This window comes from Carassius auratus, chromosome 7 (assembly GCF_003368295.1).
Source record: "Carassius auratus strain Wakin chromosome 7, ASM336829v1, whole genome shotgun sequence".
NCBI classification, from domain to species: Eukaryota; Metazoa; Chordata; class Actinopteri; order Cypriniformes; family Cyprinidae; genus Carassius; species Carassius auratus.
In genome coordinates, this window is record NC_039249.1 from 19,350,027 (window position 1) to 19,371,647 (window position 21,621).

Below are 21,621 nucleotides of genomic sequence, written 5' to 3' on the forward strand. Positions count from 1 at the left end.
AAGCTGCATTATTAAACAAAAACAGCTCATTTGCAATAAAGGTCAGTGCCACACTTCGCTGGCTCTCAGACAATCTCGCAGGTGTGTCACTGAGACAACCGGGGCAATCGATTCTCCATGGCTACTTTTTGTTCTTTTCAAAATGGCTGCCAAGCAGCAACAGATACCAACAACAGGAGGTTCCACAATGCTAGAAAGCACCGGAAGCGAGGGTTTACTTCCTCATTTTGTTGTTATTCTGGAGCTCGGGCATAAGGCAGCAGTGAATGGTGGCTGATCTTAAAAATCTCAAAATAGGCCTTTCCTCCCACCAGCTCTCATTGTCTACACCTCGCCTGCCCACGTTTGCTCCCAGTTAACCACGCCGCCAACTACACATCAAAAAGCACAATAGCGACATCCATTCTCGACAAGATTACTCTATCCTCCCAGTTTGGCTCCTGGGCTTTCATGGGTTGAGGGAGCCTGGGATAAGCCCTTCTGCCTGCAGTTCCCCTGACGCAGGGTGCCGTCTGCAGAAGAGAACTGCTTAGCCCTGCCAAGCATCCACTGACTCACTGGATGATGACTTAGCAGCCCACAATGACTATACCAGTGAGCAATTAGAAGGTTTAAATAATTATAATCAAGTGTTTAAGTAATCAGGATTGAATAATTGCAATCCAAAATGATGGAGAAATTAGCCTAGCTGCCAGAGCTTAAACTAAACCACGTGCTCTTGCATCAAGTCTCTCAGCAAGTGAGCAAATTTGGCTTTCTTATGGTCAGTTACAATTCACCAGAACTGGAGGGAGAGAAAAAGAGAGAAGAAGAACACAATTATTACTGAACTAAAGCAGAGCTGTAACCAGTGTTCTTTATATATATATATAGGATTTTTTTTTTTTTTCAATCAATGAAAAAGGCTCTTAAAATTTAATCACTATTTCGTCAAGTGCTACTTATTAATTATAGTCCATTCATTTCTGACAGGAACTGAATATAATTTAAGTAGATGAAAATAACATTTTGGCAGACAATGATGGGCTGTAACAGGTCAAGCTTGACTTTTTTATATTCAAACATTTTTTATATTAAAATATGTATAAAACACACAAAAGATATGTATATCTTTGAATCTTATTGTACTTTTTCAGTGAAGACTTTTTAGGAAGGTATAATCTAATGCAATAACACATCCATTACATTAGTTATATTGTGATTGGTACTTAACTCAAATTCACCTATACATTTGCGCCATTCGGTCTTAAAGTAAGTTCCAGTTGCATTCTGTTTCATTCAGCTCATTCCAACAAATATTTAATTAAAAACATCACTATGCCTCTTTATTATCAAAAATGAGATTTCAACAAACACATTTGTTGGCAGTTTCACTGACAAGATTAAGTCTACTATGCAGTGTATCAAGTACAGGCATTCAAAATGCTCATTCCAGCAACAACCTCTCAAGGTAAGCAGAGAAAGAAATGAATAAGAACAAACTAAATAAATAATGGCTCTTGATACCTTCAGTCACAGTTTGTATAGCGAGTTGACTACAGTATACACGGTGTGATTCAGAGGCTCTCGTAGCACTAAGTGAAAGGGCCATATAACACGCTTTAGCAGTGAAAGATCGAGCCCAGGCGACACAGTAAAGGTTAACTGCTTAATTCCAGTGATTAGTCCACGCAGAGTTCAAGGCTCTCTGCCAAAAGCCTTCATTTAGCAGCTACATGCACCACCTCCACAAGCTCTCCAATGGCCAAAACCCAGAAACTGCTGGCAAACAAAGGTAACATCAGGTATGTGACGTGCCCAGGTTTATCTCTACCATTCTGTTCAATGCCAGACCATGATCGGTTTCTTTTGTAAATAAGGCCGTAATACTTGACCTAAACAGTTTCGTTCAAACCTGAGTATGCTCAAATTTGATCAAACAGCAGAAATGAGATAGAATACACCAAAGCCTCTGAGGTTACAGTCAAGGCTCAAAAGGCATGTGACTATCTGGCCCACAGAGAAAGATGGTTATAAAAGCTTTGTCGATGTATGGATTTTCTTCCTCGCCTGTAAGAAGCAAGGTGGGCAGCCTTTGTACAGATGATATCTTTTCATTTAACGAACAGAGATGAGTAGAAAAGATGACTGTGGATATTCAGTACTGTGCTGCCATTACCTGACAGCGTGAATGAAATTGTCTTTGTGTACAGTTGGTTGCGTCTGACTTTTTTTCCGCCAGCGTAATCGTTCTCTTCCTCACTGACATGACTCCTACCTCATCCACGCCACATGAAAGCGTTTATACAACGTTCATTGTGGATTCCCACAAAGTTCTGAGGAGAACCAATGAGGACCGCATGCAGATTTCTCATCCCGAGCAACAGTGTCACTTCGGCAGAGGATTCAGAGTGCAGGGACAAAGTGTGCCTGTGTTTGTTTATGTTCTTGTTACCACCAAGGGATGTGGGATTTACACCTCAAACAACTCTCGCCCGCGACCAGACCCTATAAGTCACCACAAAGGTGCACTGCTGTTGTCACACCTCTGCCATACTGGCTCATTACGCCTGCTGAAGTTGTATATCATGTCTTGTCCTGTGTGTGTGTGTGTGTGTGTGTGTGTGTGTGTGTGTGTGTGTGTGTGTGTGTGTGTGTAAAAGGAATGAGTGGAGAGATGCTGCGAAGGGTGTGAAGATGTGACGATCGGAGAGAGGAATAAAATGCCAGCAGTTATTTATTTAAATGCTGGGCTGTATACATATTTAATGATTCAAGCACACCTGGTGAAAGGCAGATGGAGCCGTGCTTTTGTCTGTAATTGCGGTAGTACCGTGACCCTGCTGTTGTAATGGAAATATGCTTGGCTCAAGAAATGCTCTTATGTCAAGTTAAGACTCTTTTCACACATGTAACATTCACACGCACACATAGGCAGACCTTGTTCATGGGAACAAAGACAACAACACGGAGCTATAGACATGCTGTCCGGCTGGTCCGCGAGGTGTTAATGTGATCCCACAGCTCAGCTGGACACTGTGCAGGGTCCTGGTGTTTTATTACAGCACTGTGCAGAGAGAGAGAGATAGAGAGAACGAGACAGACAAAGAGACAACAGATTGTGCTCACCTAGCAATGATATAATGGCTTTAAAGGCCTGCAAGACCCACAGCTTCTGGGTGAAATACACTGAATAAGAGACATGAAATAAAAAGAGAGCAACAAAGGATGCTGAATTTAATGGTGACACAACGAGAACAAGTGGGGCACTGATTCGTGCCAGAGGATACTTTTTGGATACTTACTGATTATCTTGCAGTGCTAAAGGACCACCTCCACTTCGTGATAACTCATTTTGATATCAGTAAAAAACTTAAGTTGGATCTATTTGATAGTAATATACAGTATAGAGAGAGAAAGTGAGACGTTATTTCTGGGTCCAATACATAGCTGGTTTTTGTGCACTTCAGCAAGTCATTGACATATTGACATCTTCTCACAATGCACTTAGGGCTTTACGATTACTCCAGGGCACCCATAGATCTACAATGATTTCCAAGTGCTGCTTAAGTTAAGATGCTTTTGGGAAACAGACCGTAATATTAAGATCAGTCATACAATCGTTTTTACAAACTTCTTAGGCTTACAAAGCTTTTGGGAAACTCAGCCCTGGTCACATTTGTATTTGCAGGTATTTGTATGCAATATTCAAAACACAAATTTGTACATTGGATATAGACTGAAATCTACAATATGGACATTTTAGCAACATTTAAAAGCTCTAAAGTAATAAGATAACTTATTGTATTTACACTACCATCCAAAAGGTTTGGGGCATTTATTTATTTATTTATTTATTTATTTATTTATTTATTTATTTATTTTGTTATTTTTTTTGAAAATTCAGCTTCGCCATCACTGGAATAAATCAAAATTTAAAATATATTAAAAATATAAAACAGTTACATTCATTTTAAATGATTATTATATTTCATAATATTATTTTAAATGTGTTTTAATCAAATAAATCCAGCATTGGTGACCAAAAAACATAAAAAAAAAAAAAAATGAAAAAAAAAATGATCCGTAGATAAATGTACAGTGACAACAAATCATAATATACTATTACCAAATTGTTATACTTTATGTAGATTTAAGAATGTTACATTACTTATAACATTTGTGCTTCTCAGAAGTGCAAACTTCATACTTCATACATAAAATGCAATTTTGCATGCTGTCAGTGTTAATTATTACAATTAAGTGTATATGCAAACACAGCTACGATTACTAATGAGATCATATTGTCTTTTGCGGTTCTGTCTTTGCCAGCTCTAACCATAAAAAAGTTAAACGTTCAAATAAGACAACAGTTAACACATCTCTCTTTCTGCATCACCAGTGACACAGTACCAATCACAGGTCAGATCAGGAGCTGCAGATGGATGCAGTGGCCAGTGGTGATCATCAGCATCTCATTACTTGGGTTACTGATAAGTCCACTAATATCCTTGTTAGTGCCCACTCGCTGGCCCTTCAATCACACGCAACTGCTCGATATCCATTAGAACCTGCACTGCCTCCCTCCTAACCTGAGCAGATGCAGATTAATGCACAGGACCGTCTCAGATCAGAGTGTGCGTTGGCAGGGGTAAACCGTGAGGGGATCAGAAGGTGGACCTTTGATCTGCTAAAAATCCCCTCGTCAGATAGCAGCAAGGAATGAAGCTGCATGACGCACCATAAGCGTGTGATGGAATTAAAGGGCATAATCTTACGTCACAGCAGTACCCTAGACACGTGCATTGTAATCTTGCTATGTACGTAATTACTTGAAAAATAAATTACAATAAAAATTAAAACCTGCAAGTACAAACACTTCACATTCTTAAACGGATAGTTCACCCAAAAATGAAAACATTATTATCATTTACTCATCCTCATGTGGTTTCATGCAGCTTGACATCATGAAATGACATGAGGGTGATTAAATGATGTGAAGATTATCTCGTTTTCACAATTTATTATTATTATTATTATAATTTTTTGTTTGTTTGTTTTTTTTTTTGTTTTGTTTTTTGTTTTTTTTGTGGGGCGGTGTGGGGGTAAAATATCCTTTTAATAAAAAATAAAAATAAAAAAAAATGTGAAAGTTAGTCAGACCTTTTACTAAACATAAAGCAGCTCATTGTTGCCAAGGACCAACAACTGAGGAAGAAAAGCTATCTATAGCACACGCATATAATCACACACACAAATTATAAAAAAAAATAATAAGACAAATAAATAATGCTGTGGTATTGTTTGCAAATGACTGTGCAGAAAACAGTCAAATGGAGTATACTGAAAATGACTAGAGATTCATGAGGTTAATGTCAATTTGCATATTAATTTATTATCATTATTAGTTGTTCTTGTTGTTACTGATTTTTGCATGTTCACAATGAAAACTCCAAAAAGAAAAAGTTCAAATATACAGCTGATGCATTTAATCACTCACCCCCCCCCCAAAAAACAAAAAGAAAATTAATAAAAAAACAACAACAACAACAACAACAAAAAAACCTTTAAAAATGCATACACTAGACAGTAAAGTATATTGAATTATATAAGTGCATAGCAAATTATTTGGGAAAAACTCATCTCATACTACATTATAAAACAAACCAGAATATAGATTTACTTTAAATTGCCAAACACAAAGCTCTCAAAGTTTCAAACAAGCAAATCAAATCCAGAGATTATTTCATCTTCAAAAGCACTAGCTGTATTTGTACATATGTGTTCCCAGAGGAACTGATTAAAAGCACGCACCTCTGTGACCTGAATCTTACAAGTTATGTAAAATCACCCAATCAGTTTCGAATTTACTAGATTGATAAAGTGCTTTCCAAATTTTTATTCAACACGTATCAGACGGTTAATGCACGGTCTGTGGGCGGTTTGTAGGCAAGCAGTCTGGTATGCAGGTTTAGTAACCTGAAAGTGAGAAGCTGTAGCATTTTTCAGAGCAACAGAAACATGCAGCAAAACAGCTGAGAGTTCGAGCTATAACTCTCCAGAGTGGATCAGTGGGAGGAATATAGATAATTCATGAGGTGTCAAGAAGGTTGAACAGGGCAAGTACTTCTCTGTGGTCTTATTCGCACTACTCAGTACAGACCATGACCAGGAGCGACTGAACAACAAAAATGTTTATTGTGTGCAAATATTACCATAGTAGTAATATACAAGGTCGGGATTGTTATGATCAACCCTAGCTTCGTCCAGAAATCCTCTGAAACAATCATCATGGTATTATCTTCCACAGATATACTCTCCTAGAAAAAGAAAGGAGGTTTTGCTACACCATCGTCTGAAAGCAAAATGCTTCCTCAGTAGAATGGTTGGGACAGTTTCAGTGGATTTCCAGCAATGTGTCATGGTCGCAAAAAAAAAAAAAACAACAACAAAAAAAACAAAGTGGCAGTTAACAGCAAATCCCATCACAGGCAGCACAGAGAACATGAATCGATTGTCCGTTTCAGGGATTCACTGCTTCTTACATTCAAACTGTCACAATATTTTTCTTTTCCCCTTAGTTATAGGGCACCCTTCCAAATGCCACCTAAGTGTTTTTAGACACCAGCATTTCTACGACATCCCTCGACTGTAAAACAGGGTATTTTATTCCGGAATTGGAGCAGTGTAGCTTTAACGCCCGACTGACGTTAGATTTATATCCCTTCTCAGCTCCAGTCATTGTGCTCAGTGAAACTAATCCACTCTGGCTTTCATTACAAAATGACAGAGCGCTACTAATTAATATTTGATAGCAAAGTTATTCATATTTAATATTGTAATGTCATTAATAATAACATAATGAATATTTCAAGGTTAAGTTGTAGGCTCGAATTTAATGAAGCGTCAGAGAATAATACTGAGCTCACACGCTTATTTACATGGATGCATTATTGCTTAATTTGTGCTGAATGAAAAAATGAGAGATAATGATATGGGTTTAAACCCAAAATGGAGTCATGCCTTTATGTAGGCCAGATCTGTACTGGTAAATGTCCCTTTAATTTCCTCCCCTCCCCTTAAACGAATAGCTTCCAAAAGCATAGAATGAGCAGTTATTTTGGCTTTAATGCTGAAATCAGCTTCACAGTACACTGGACATCAGCATAAAGGGGACATGCATCAAATCAACTGGTGTTTGCTTGAGCAAAACACAATTTCTTGATATAGCAAAAAAATAAAAAATAAATTCCATTATCATTCGCAGCCTGGCTGATGGCTTTCCAGCTCATACACGCTATCTATCAAGTGTTGTCACGCCCCCTGTAAGGCAAACAAATGTTCACAGACACGTATCCATTTTCTTTTGTGAATAAATAATCAATGACGTTCTCTTGTATTCAAACTGACATCCCCAGTGATCTTGTTCTTAAGCTCGGATTGCTAAATATGAATATGAAATAACGTATTATCAATGCTCTTTTTGCCACAAACACACATAATCCCATCAGAGATAAGAGCACATTATGGTAAGAAAAGGCATCACACAGCAGTGCTATTAATTTGTGCAGAGTACATCTGCACTCCAAAGAAAAGAATGGTGTCCATTGTGATTAGGCTTCACAACAGGCTCCAGCCTAAAGAAGGGGAACAAAGCCATGTGCAAGATAGAATCTAACTGACATATGTTATAATAAAATAATGTTTTAAGTAAACACGCCTAAATTGCTCTTTGTCGGGCAAAGACTTCAATGTGTTCTTTTCTGCCCCCTCACTGTTATGAGTGTTATATAAAGGTATCATGCATTTGAGTCGAATGCAACTAGTACTTAGTGAGAAATCTCATGTGCAATCCACATATTTGGGATATAAGCCAGTAATGGATTTAGAGTTCAGTGATGAAGACATACCGTGTGGTTATTTTGGTGGCAAGTCCGAACACTTCTCATGGATAAATCATTTATCTGTGGTAAAAGCTAATGGATACAAAACTAGCAAACATATTTGTGAGAATGTATCATACTGTAGGAGAGACAGGGGTGCAGTGCACACACACACACACACACACACACACACAAATAATTGCAGACTTTTTAATTTATTTTAGAAATGTAAAAAAATCGTACTGACACAAACTAGTATCACATATATCTACGCTTACTAACTAGAGTAAGAAGTGTGACAACTAGCCCTATACTCCCCTATAACTCCACTTCCACCTAAAACAAGCTCAGTCATGTTAAAGGAGCACAAGCTGTGCCGTGTTTGACGCACCTTTCAGAACCAGGTGACGGTGAGCTGCACTGCCAACTCAGTGAGTCAGACCACTGAGACCACCGAGACCACAAAACCACGCGAAACAGTGAGACGCCTGCTGTCATGTACCATCGCTAACTTTTCTTCTCCCTTCCTCGGTGGCTCTCTCTCTCTGCTGTCTCTCTTAGCCCTGCCATGCCCACTTCTACACGTATGCTAATCGTCTCCTCCGACTGGCAGCTGGTGCTCAAGGGGAGTACGGGCACTGACAAGACAGGAGCCGGGTGTATAATTAAACATCAGACCGGCACGTAATAAAAGCTAAAGGATGAAATGAGTGTAATCTTGGCCTGAGGTTCCTCGATAATCAGCCCACAACCACATGCCTGGCAGAGATGGCAGAAAAAAAAAAAAAAAAAAAAAAAAACATGCTGATTTGAATGACCCATTTGAATCACACACCTCCCACTCTTTATTTGATTCATTTTTTTAATTAGAGAGACAGAGTGAGGGAGGACTGCAGATCTTAGGTGATGGAGTGAGACGCTGAAAAAGAGAGGGTGAGAGGGAGAGAGGGAGAGGAGCGGTGTTCAATCTCTTCCAACAGCATGGCTTCCTATCTTGCTGCAACATGGAACTTATCTGAGCTCTGCAAGCCATGCTCATGAGCACTTACTGTAACCCTGTGGTTTGTTAAGGGGGAAAAAACAGCAGAAAATTGAAAGCCAATCAATGCTAGCCCACCAAGGAAGCCGAGTACAATCCGTACGCCATATGTCCACCCATTCACCTCCACTCTCCACGCATTGTCCTCCTACAGACAATCATTCTGCTCCCCGGCAGAAATACTTCATGACGTTAAATAAAGCAATACACATTAGAGAGGAGCAGAATGGCACATCACAAGTCTGAGCACTCCCAGCTGTCTCCATCATGCACAGAGAGCCCTGTAGCATTGTGAATGTGTCAGCCTGAAAGCGTCATACTCATTTGCCCTTCTACCTTGGAGATCATCACGGGGAGCCCATTTGTTGTGTTTGTTTATGCATTTCTGCTGATCAAAAGCTAAGGCAGAATCCAACAAAGGCTGTTTAATTGCAGCTCTTGAAAAATTGATGCAGTTCTTAAGGACTTTGTTGTGTCACGCAGATATTGGGAAAACACAGGTGTAAAGGCCGCATGAGAGCACATGTTTTATTCACGTGCCCGAGAGACGGAAGGAGGCAAGCAGCAGCAGTGGGGAATTCAAGTGAGAGGCCTTAATTAGCGAAGACCCTGCCAAATTTTGGACACACAAAAGATGGTATTTTCCACCTAACTGATGGTGAGGATAGCGTTCAGTCAGTGCAGTGAAGTTAAAGTGAAAAAAACATTCTGTAAATTGTCGTAAAAATATATATATTTGCATAATTTAAAAAGTATTGATATAAATATTTATAAATTACATGTGTGGGTTTATATAATATACGTATCGGTAAAATGACCCTCATAAAACAAGTTGTTTATAAAAGGTTGTAATATACTATTGATACAAAATGTGCAAGGAACTTTTACCTTGTAAAAAAAAAAAAAAAAAAAAAAAAAAAAAACAGCGTGAGGAACGAGCAGATATTGTTGGCGACTGGACAAACATAGTGCCAGGTTGGGCTCCTGAGGTTCACGCTTGCAGTGATCTGTGAACAAGCTGCATTGGCCTGCTCATACTATAGTCCTCTTAGGACGCAGAGCTCTCTGCACAGGTCCGGTGCCAGGTCACTCTCCTATCCTGTAATTATCTCCATATCACCTCACCTCTCTACATAAACGCATATGCATGGGGCAAACTGCGCACTACACCTGTAAAATTAATTTTGAGTTTCTCTTCATTCTGTTTTCGTTGCAGAACTTTCCCACAGCCTGTGAAATAAAACACCATGTATAAATTAGCATCCAGAGCTGTATTTTTCCTCGGCCTAATTGAACTGTTAAAGATGGAAACTGTGCGAGAGTCAGCGATGCCAACCTTGCCCTCTTCTTCACGGCAATTATTGCTCCTTCACAAAATGTCAAACGAAAAAGGCATTGAGGCAGCAGAATTAATGTTTCCACATGATAAGTAAGCTTAATATTCAGCCGACAATTAGACTACTCACCCTGCCAACCAGAATTGGATCGGGTCCAGAGAACTCCTCCAACACAAACATTTGATTCCAAACCCATCCTCTCTTGGCACGACTGAGGATTCTTTGTCCTTCGCTTGGCCGGTTTCGCGGGATCATGGTTGATGCCGTTTGTAAACTTTGTGACTGATTGTTTAACGGAGCCATGGAAGAGTACGGCACACAAGTAATCCATACTAGCAGGAGAGAAGTCCATAGATCTCGCTGCATCTCCTCTCCACGTTTTAGCATCTTTGTAACTTTTTGTCTTTGCTTTGTTTTTGCTTTCCCTCCGAAAATCAGGGGTCGACCAGCTGATAGACAGCTGGATGGTTACTCTTTTGTTCAAAGTATCTCCCAGATTGAGTTCATGTTGCGAAGAGGGTCACGGATGCACTTTGATCTGTGTCCAGAACACAGAGAAGAGAGATGCGCGGAGAGATGCGACATCCATTAGTTGGTTCATCAATGTAAGAGATCTAGAGGGGAGAGACAAATGCAGACTTACTGGAAGTGCATGTAAATAAAACTGACAAGCTTGAGGAGTGAAGTCTCAAGGTCAGCTGGATATGACATCAGAAATCAAGTAAGAGCAAATCTGTCTTCTATAGAAGTATATAGTACAGCAGAGCAAATATGTTTTTACTCTCTGAACTATTGGAAAACATTTAGGAAATATAAAATCAAGCAGATTACAGTTTCAGATTGCAATTATTGTGGTGCCCACATTCCTGGCAAACACCAATATTATTGAGAACCAATATTTAACACCAATAACACACACACAATACAAGTTAAAACATCCTTTAAAGAAAAATGTATACATATATTAAAATACTATATAAACATATTGCCTACAATGAAGACCTACAGCAATTTTGAGGACCGAAGAGTAGATAAAAACACCATATTTTCAACATATAACTGCAGAATAGACTACAAATGCTGTAAACTTGAAAATCACAGAGAAGAGAATAATGAAAAACAGCAGTATCTCCTCATGCTCATGCGCTGATTTCATTTCCCTGAACCAACTGCTTTCAATGTCCTTGACATATTACAATGTTATGGTGTAATTTAGAGTTTGCAGAATGACTATATATATATATATATATCTAGGATTTTTATATCAGAAAATATAAGCCAGAATTTTTTTTTTTTTTTTTTTTTTTTTTTTTTTTTTTTTTTTTTTTTTTTTAAGATTATGTACTTACACAATTTGTTTTGCAATTTGTCCACGCACTTGATTTCAATTCACATACCAGCAGCATTTTTTTCTCTCTCTATATCTGTTTGACCATGCAACAATCAAATGCAATATTTCTCTAAACCAGATTATTTAGCTGAATAGTTTAAAGCATCATCCTCCGGAGAACTATGTTATGTATTATTTCATACATTTCAAGCATCAATAGGCAGAAGAAATGTGGCTTAAGATAAATTCTGACTCTCTATCTTTGAATGCAATACATTATTTATTATTATTATTATTTTTATTTTTTTAGTTGTGCATAAAATTAATTCAATTGCACTGCAGACTAGTAAGCAAGACACACATTGGAAACATTCACAGCTTAGTCTTCCTTCCACAGTGTAACTTCAGTGAGCAGTAAACGCCACTCTTAACACCATATACAGACTCGGCGAGCAGAGGCGATGCTTGAATTACTGGCGAATTTCAGCACCAGCATAAGTGGACAGCTCCTAACCAAAAAAGTCGTCTACTACGCTCGCTTTCTGGCTCTTTAGAACAAACAAGAACTGCAGAATTTCGAGACTTAAAAGCAGAAAAGGATACTCTAGAGAAGCAGTACAGAGCACTGCATAAAACACACGGCACAGCTAGTTGACTAAGTTGATTAACCAAGACGTTCCCAGACCACGTTCTGGCGTAAAGTGAACACAAATTCGATGCACGACATTCCTGAACAATATACAAAACAAATAATGGACAATGCGTATTTACGGTTTGGTCTGCAGTCTGTCAATCTGTCTCGCTGTCGGATCAATCACTGTAGCGCAAACAGCATCAAACGGAAAATCCAGTATTTCAGTCGAGCAAAAAGGCACGCGCCTCCCGCCAAACCACATATCTGTGCTTGTTAATGAGTCTTTAGTACTTACTGTATCTCATCCGGAATTCCATTCCATGTCATTCACAGAAGATAACAAAAATATCAGAGAAGGGGGAAAAATACGTGACTTGTTTCGCAATACTGCAGGCACTTGTCTTTCTGTCAATTTTCTGTCAACTGAAAATGAACAAGAACAAAATAAGAAAATAAGTTGACAGACGCGGTTGGGAACAATTACTATCCGTACAGTTTAGTGGCTTGGCGTTGACAGGGTGTCGGAGAGCTCCGGCAAGCCCGCTCGCTGAGTGGAGGAGTGTGGAGAGATGGACGAGAGGTGTTTGGTGGGAAGAGCCTCCCCTCTGCCGCGCTCATTGGGCTGATAAAGAGGCAGGTCCTCAACCTTGGCAATGAATGCACGCGCCCTAGACTGGGAATACTGAACTTTTATGTCAGTGCGGTGGTGTTTTTTACCTTCGTTTTTTTTTTTTTTTTTTTTTTTGAACGCATTCTGCTAACAAAGCATCTGTACATGTGCCGCGTCTTGACACTTCTTCGACGGTCCCCTGGCTTCCCGTCTCATTTAGGCTCGTGATTTGAATGCAAAGAGATTTTAGATACATGATCAGGACGCAATTGTGATATGTGGTGCTGTTTAAGCATCTCAGCGGCAGAGTTGCTTTTTCGCCAAGTGTGTCATGTAAATTGGGACACTTTTGCCTTGACATGACTGGGGAAAATGTCCCAATTAACCTCAATTCACCCCATACAATGTACATAATATATATATATATATATATATATATATATATATATATATATATATATATATATATATATATATATATATATATAATTAGTTAATGATATATTATGTTCATAATACACAATGTCTTGCTTGATCGAGATACCGCCAGAAAGCACGTGATCGCTGTTGTTATGGTTACCTCAAGCCAGCTCAAAATCGATCATTAATTACCTGCTTTATTGACTTGTAATCGAGCTCTTCTCTAATTTCATTAATGAATCGTTTGAGAATGAATGAATGAATAAATAAATAAATAAATAAACAGCTTGCCACATATGCATATTTGTATAAAAAGAACAGACATATTCTTATCACGATTTCAGTTTTAGACTTTCATTTGAGACTTTGCAAGAGTCATGTGGTGACAAGGGATGACATTTAAAGCGTTCTGGCACAGCTCATATCAGAATGTACCGAAGGCAGGCTATCTCTAAAAGTATATAAATGAGTCGACAGATCTAAAATAAAGTTTAATCATGTTTAAACCCACAACTGTACAGCTAAATGTTCTGATCGCGCTGGATACATCACCAACAACAACTTTAGTATCTTCACACGGCTCTGAAATGACGCTGTGATCAGCTCCACTGTTCAGTATCATTTGTAAACATTCAGCCCATTCACTTTTCAGTGAATACTTTTCAGTGAAGAAATGCACTGCAATAAACCCACCTGCTTTTCAGCGTTCATTGGTGCACATGAAATTTATCTTTACACGTTTCTTGTCCACATGCACTGACTACTCTCAAGGTAAAGATACATACGAAGCTCCGGTTCAACTGGCTCCCTCTAGCGGCCACACATCAAGCAGACATCAGGAGTGTTCTGGACTGTGGTCAATCAACCCTCTGGGCTTAAACCTTGCAAATACAGCTGTTTAATAAATTATTAGCCTCACTGCAATACTGATACTGAGACCTCTGTATTCAAAATAATATCAATACAACATAAATTGTACACCTGTTAGTCACAGAATCCTTCACATATACAGTAGTTAAACTATTGAGCAAAATATTGATAAACAAATGTAAATGCTAATTTCTGAATATAGGTTGAAGATCAAGTTTGCCAATCAGAACTGTTTTTGTCTAGATATCTTAATATTAATCACATTTATTCTAGTATTGCTAAGCTATCCTCATTCATTTTAAGTTTGAAGAGAGCTGCATTGTTACAAATTGCCAGTCTTTTTCTACATTATTCTTGCCCACACGAACAATCAAGTCATATGACACGGAATTAGAATTATGAATCACAATCCTAACAATGCGATTTATAGCTCTGCTTTTTGTTTACTGATATGTTTAGTTTACTCTTGTGGTTGTCACCTCAGAAAAGGATCATGGATACAAAGCTGCTCACATTTTGCATCCTGCTCAATATCCTCTTTAACTCTATTTCGGTTCTGCTGTGCAGTTTGTCAAGCTGCTCTCCAGTGGTTCTTTCTCTCTGTCATTGATTAATTCCACTGACACAGCCTTTACCGGTGATCAAAATATCAGACGTCTTCTGAAAAAGGCAAAGTAAGTGAAGGGGAAACGGTCTTTACAGCCCAAGCTTCCTCAATCGATCATTGGTTACTACATTGTCAGCGGAATTAATCACAGGCCTGGTGCGCCGTGAACTGCTGGCACCCTTCTCCACACACCTCAGCCCTGTCATTTGCAAATGGCGACAACAGCCTCGGCAAACAAACAGGAAACAAGCCGTGATTTATTCATTTGTCTCTGCATTTACATCAAATCATTTAGAGAGGCAATTACTTGGGGATTTTCCCAGCTGTTTCACATAGATGTGAGGCTATGTCTTAAACAATTGTCTTTCTTATTGAAGATATGTACCTGCTGTGAATTCCAATCTCTTGTGATTCATAAATCATAGTGTTGGCATGTCTCAATACTACTCTATAGTGTGTGCAATCTCATCTCATTTCTTCCAAAATTGCACAATCATGGCCGCACACTGTCCCCCAAGTTTTATTCCATAAATGTGTGTATACATTAATTCAAACATGCTGGGCTGAAAATCCTTAATCTAATTTAGTGATTCTGTTAAACAAAAAGTCCAGTTCTTTTCTTTCTTTTCTTTTTTTTTCTTGTTTTATTTAAATTAGAACAGGTTTTGTATTTCCTTTTGGATCTGATTCATCAGAGGCATCATTGATCTGAGCGTACGCACCTCGGTTTGTGAGTGAATCGTTTTGGCAATGTTTACTCAAAACCTGAAGTGAATAAGCTTGAATAAATCAATGATAAATCAAAAGTTGTGCTAATTGAAAGAAAACAACTTGATACAAAGATTTAATTTAATATTTGAAGAGTTCAGATGCAAAAGCTTCTAAGTGCCATCTGAAATCCTTTAAATTTAGCAGTTTTATCAGGCTGTTATGTTTAGGTTCAGTAATTTTACTCTAATGTATAGGTGTATAGGTGTATAGGACAATGTATAGGTGCTTACTATGCAATTAAACTGAAATATCTAAACATAAATATAGGGGCCTGATAAAAAAATAAAAAAATAAAAAGAAGATTTCAACTCTTATCTAAACTCTTAATTTAGTAGTATTATAACTCATAATGAGAAATATATGAGCAATTTTTGGTAGGCCAGTAATATTTGATTATTAAAAATATAAAAGCTATTATTATTATTATTATTATTATTATTATTATTATTATTGTTGTTGTTGTTGTTGTTGTTGTAACTTCTTAGTCCTTGTGTGAGAAAGTTTTAGTGCAATGCGATAAGATTAACTAGAATATTCAGAGAAAAGAAAATCCCCTCCAGGTCAAAAGGACTAGAACTGAACACGTGGAATACACATACAGTGTAAAAATGCATATTTAATATGCCTGTTCCCATTTCTGAGGCCTATGTTTAAGCATGTGCAATACTTAATTTCAGAGCTTTGGTATATACAGTTGTCCAGCTATTAAGTCTAACACATTTATGCACCTGGTGGAGAATGAGGTTCACTGTTGGACTCTTCATTTAGAACACAATTCAACAAGACAAGAAGATAATGGACTGTGTTTATCGATTTCACCTCAACCAAAGCAAGAAAGAGACACTATTCTTTAAAGAGCAGCCTCAACTGTATAATAACAGTTTCAGGTGGATGACTCTCCATTCCTGCAAAGTGAGTGCTCATCCAGCGTAATAGAATCTCTGTGACACAAATAACAAATAAAGTTATGCCATCTGACTCGAGAACGAACCTACAGCAACCTATTTCATTCTCCATCTTAACTTCTGTAAGGGGATGAGTAAAACTAGATTTGCATTTCCTGAAGGAAATGCAAGAGCTTGCAAAAGAGCGTAAGATTAGTGTTCAAGTTTTAGGTAAGATTAGATTTCATTGGCTTTGGTTCTGTGTAAATGAAATGCTGCATCAGAGCTGCTTTGTCGTTGTCATGATACTAAGCAACTAAGTCTTGTTTTCAGTCAGCTGTGCACAGAACCAACAGCTTAAAGGCAGATTTAAACAGTTAATACAAGCAAGGAAGACAAGACCAATCATAATTCAATATGCAAATATTAGAGTGATATCATGGCTGTCAGTTTAGGGGCAGTCACATTAGGCTTAGAAAATGCAGAATTAATAAATATTTGAATCTGTGATTGATTATTGATTAAATGTTTCTTGGCTATGAAAATACATCAGGTCAGGGATGCTACAAAAACAAAACTTTTTCATATGTGCTTGTTTCTCAAATGTGGACACAGAACAAAATGTCAAGTAGGAATACACCACACATTTTTTTTTTTTTTTATATGCTGAATAATCTATAAATTGAATAAAAGTTACCCAGTTATCTTTCCTTACAGTTTTATAGAGTTTACAACAAAAACTAAATATAGATAGCGCAATAGGCTGAAATTATTTACAAAACACTGTTTAAATGGAGTCGGTATTTCAAGCATTTTGGGCTAAAACGTCAGAGAAATATGGCATTGCAAGTGCATTGCAATGTATTGCAAGCACTGTAATCACTTTTTTTTTTTTTTTTTTCATAAAAGTGCCACAATATGTTGACTGTTCACGTCTCCGTGTTATTTTGCGAAATCTAGTCATACAGCCATCTCCAGCCACTCAACAGCTGCTCAACCGAATTCCAAAGGTCGCTCACTAATGTAGCAAAGGAATTAAACAGTCAAAGTTCACTCCAAATGCATGAATAATGATTTACAAATTTATGACAAGACTTTCCACCATCATACCCCCATCTTTCTGTGCCGGCACACACAACCACACACAAGCATGCTTCCATCAATGGCCTCGGGGGCTTGCGATGTGTAAACAGTTTCCAGCATAGGTTTAGTGCCATGATTAGCATATTAACGCTCCTAAAAGTCAAATTTTAATTGGTAGCAAATTAAAGTTAATTGGTTTTTACGTTGATGATTTTAAAGCTCTGCAGATAATTAAGTGCAGTGTTCAGAATTTTGATATGTTGACATTTTGAGAATGAACAACCTGGATCCTAAATGAACAACACAACTAAGATCTTAATCATGCAAATTGAAAAAAACACAGCAGATTTGATTATCATGGGTTTCATATGGGCCCCCTATTAATTACACGTACCTTATTTATTTATTTACATCCACTTATACGTACTGAGTGTATTTCCAAATTGCAGTAATTATTGTTCTCCAATAAAACCTACTGTAGATTCAAAAGCACATAAATGTAGTCGTGTCAAATAGGTTGCTGGGAATATCAGGTGCAAAACATACATTTTACACATGCTAATATCCTGGCAGTGAGCTTTCACACTAAGAGTGTAGGATGTGAATGGAATTAGCGAGGGCATCTGGTGGGCCACAAGCCTCACTCACATTTAGCTGAGAGCCAAGAGCTCATTCTTTGGCAACGAGATTCATAAACTGTCATGCGTCTGAATGAAGCGCTCCTCGGGGCAAAGTGGCTCCGTCTACATGTCTTAATAAGTTGTACAAGTTGATTAGAATAGGATACAGTATAGCAGACCTCCCATCACGAGAGGAAGCAACTAGACATGAAAAAACGTTTAGCAGGATCCATTTTGAGCTGGGCTTCTAAAAGTAGACGCTGATGGTTGCCATAAATAACAGACGTGGCGTGATAATGGTGCAAGTTACCTTTAATAGCACTCATTAAGACTGACACCTTCTTCATTTGGGAGGAGATGAGAGGAGGCTCATTATGAACCCTCCGCATGCACAACTCACAGTAAAGAACGTGTGTGCATGTAAGTGTATATTTGTTTGAGCAGGTATTGTAAGACATCATTGAAGATGTTTGCTGTGGCATTTGTTGAAGAATTCACTTGAAATTGTGACTCAAGTTTATGGAATGGAATAGGAATTAGCAGACACTAATTTTAGATCTGACATTCATTCATGTGTGCCATTAAAAGCGGCAAGGTTTAAGAAATATGTACTTCTCCTTAGATGAAACAAGAAGGATTTATATAACTGAAGTCAATCAATACATGTTATTATTAATCAAACCATTTTAGCAACAATAGCCAGAGGCACAAACAAAATTGCATTGTGGAACTTTACAATATTAAAGCAGAATTAAAAAGCATAATTATCTATGTGTGTACTGATACAATAATATATATATATAATTAAGCATGAAAAACGATTTATAGCCGTTTTTCATTTAATTAAGATAATCTAATTTGGATTTAATTTTGGATTTAATTACAGGAAAAACGCTGTTTTTCTATTTCAGAACATTATATTTAATTAAATGTTTTAATTGCCATTTCTCTGCAATTATTTGTGAAATTTACTAGCAACTTCTAAAGGAAAATTGTTTCAAACAACATATTCTAAAGGCACTGACACTGTTAAGTGTAAAAGACCTTCAATAAATTGGGCTAAATCATTAAAACAATTGTTTAACATGTTTCAGCTTGATACACCCTACTTAGCATTTAGCAGGAAAAAAAAAAAAAAATGTTTATTACATTTTACAAATGTTCCTTTTTTTTTTTTTTTTTTTTGGCAATTGGAGGAAACCAAAGCATCAAATACTGAAACAGCTATCTGAAAACAAGGAAACAAGGTATTGTAAAACGGACTGAGAGTGGAGGTGCGAGATGGTGTGGGGAAGAGACCAATACATCCTGGAGCGACTCCGACAGCTGACTAACCCTGATTCTTATTTAGATCTAACCGTACAAACGTACCTTCCTCCTGCTGAAAATAAAACATGGGTTGGTTTAGTGGGTAATTTTTAGATGTGGAGAATTTAATCATTGTGATAATGTAGTAAAAAATAAAAACTTGCTCTGTAACAATGTAAGACTTTTCTGGATATATTTTAAGGGAAGTGGTAACTAGGTTAATTGTTAATTGTTAAACTTTGCCTGTGATTTAATGTTTTATTGGTATGTGAGTGGGTTGTTTTACACAACTCCGACTCGTTAACCCACAGGTTTTATAATTAATATAATTAGACTAATAATAATAATAATTATTATTTATTTAATTTTACTGATTGCAAATAGTTAAAAGAAAGATTTTGTGGACAATGGATGTGCATCCTAAAGAAGCCTGTGTCAAGCCAAAATGTGCTGATCAACAATTTTAGCTTCTAGGCCACATGAGGGTCTTGGAATATTTAGTTGTTTTCAATTAAGATTTATCTCTCTCACATATCCAGTGAGATCCAGTGTCTATATAGTTGTTTATACCTTGTAGAACACCCAGGCTTTTTTGAAGATTGTTCAAGGGTAATTCTTGGTGCGTGTGTGTGGGTGTGTGTCTGTGTGTGTGTGTATGTGATGAATCTTAAGTATAGACAGACCTGATTTTAATTACTATTGTAAAAAGCACATTTATTTTAGCACAAGCACATTTTTATCAAATCATGTCATTGTTTGGCTGAATCCATAAACACGTCAAGCTGACACACTCAAAGACAGGCATCCGTCTGACAGTGTAAACAGTATTGTCGCCTCCTGCTCGTGTCTCTTTGGGTTGGTTTTTTTGGAAGTTTTATTTTTTTGACAGCCTCAGACTATGAGCTGATGTTTTATAACAGAGACTGAAGTCGATCTATCAATCTTTCTCTGTGCTGAATATTAACATATTTAGATCAACTCTGCTGGACGGCTCAGGCATGTATAAGCATTCCAGCTTAAAAAAAAAAAAGAAAAGAAAAAAAGAACATGAGACATGAGACATGCACTGTGGGACAACAGATTTGCAGAGAACAAATGTCTACCTCAGAAACACTGCAGTTGCACCATTTTGAATATCTAATCCTCTATGACAGTCACCCTGAGAATATAACCCTGTGAACCCCCCACACTGAGGATTCAGCCATGTGCGGAGATCACTTGCTGTGCTTACACAAAGCTTTAAGCAGGACGTTCCTCTGCAGATGGGGATTGAGGCTCCTCTCATGTTCACGGAGAAAAGTCCACAGTGGGATTTCTATCTTCTAATTAATAAGTGGTTTATGTGGTCTACACCCAATAAGATCGGTACAAAAGACATTAGAACAGCTCTTCCAACATTGTAACAAAGGATCTCGGAACGCCTCTGGGAATGCACCACTGCTCCAAAAGCAATTTTTTTTTCTTTTTTTTTTTTTTTAAATTTAATTGCACAATCTACAGACTTGTTCCTGTGAGTATAACATAATAAGTACAACATAATGACTCAGTTCAAACATGGAATTAAAAGGAAAGGACTTTTCTATGAGCTGAGATAATCTTAATGAAACAATATTATTGTCAAGGAGTCCTGTTCAGATCTGAAGATCATTGCAATTGTTTGGTGATTAAAACTTCTATTGGTCTAAATTGTCACAGATATAGTTCAACACTTCCAGATACTAGATTTATTTAGCAACACCATCCATAGGGGATTCTGTAAACCTCTCTCTTTCTCTCTCTCTGAAGGACAGTGTAGGCCGTTTTGCAGAGACAACCAATTTTGTTTATACACTATGTGGGATGACCATCCGGAAGTGTGATACATTTCTATTTTTGATGTGCAATTTCTGACTGTTTACATGCATAGATTGTTCTTCCATCTGAATAAATTCAATCCATTTGCAGATTTCAAAAGCACACTTTATGTTCACCCTAAATTCCACAATCAGACGAAAACAGTTTACGTGCGTCACATACATTCCCAACGCAATTTCAGCACATGAAATGAACAGCATTACGTTACCATAACAACTGTCCTCTCAAAGAAAGCGGTCTATGAGTTAACAGAAAAAAAAATGTCTTTAGAAAGATGAGAATTAATAGCAGCATAAATGAGAGTACAGTATGTGTCGAAAAAAAAGTTTCATGACAGAAATTAATGGATTCATAATGGGTATTTTATGGTAGAAAACAGTACAGTATGAAAT

General features: G+C 37.5%; 1 protein-coding gene across 1 annotated transcript in view; it reads right to left on the reverse strand.

Moving 5' to 3' along the window:
• LOC113106186 (cadherin-8-like) overlaps positions 1–12,908 on the reverse strand; it is an 82,807-nt gene extending 69,899 nt beyond the window's left edge. The window contains exons 1-2 of the mRNA XM_026267862.1: positions 12,498–12,908; positions 10,368–10,852 (exon numbers count right to left, since the gene is read on the reverse strand). Of these exons, the coding sequence (XP_026123647.1) occupies positions 10,368–10,625 (258 nt within the window). The 5' untranslated portion in view covers positions 10,626–10,852; positions 12,498–12,908. The remainder of the gene's footprint in view (positions 1–10,367; positions 10,853–12,497) is intronic.
• Positions 12,909–21,621: the final 8,713 nt, after the last annotated feature.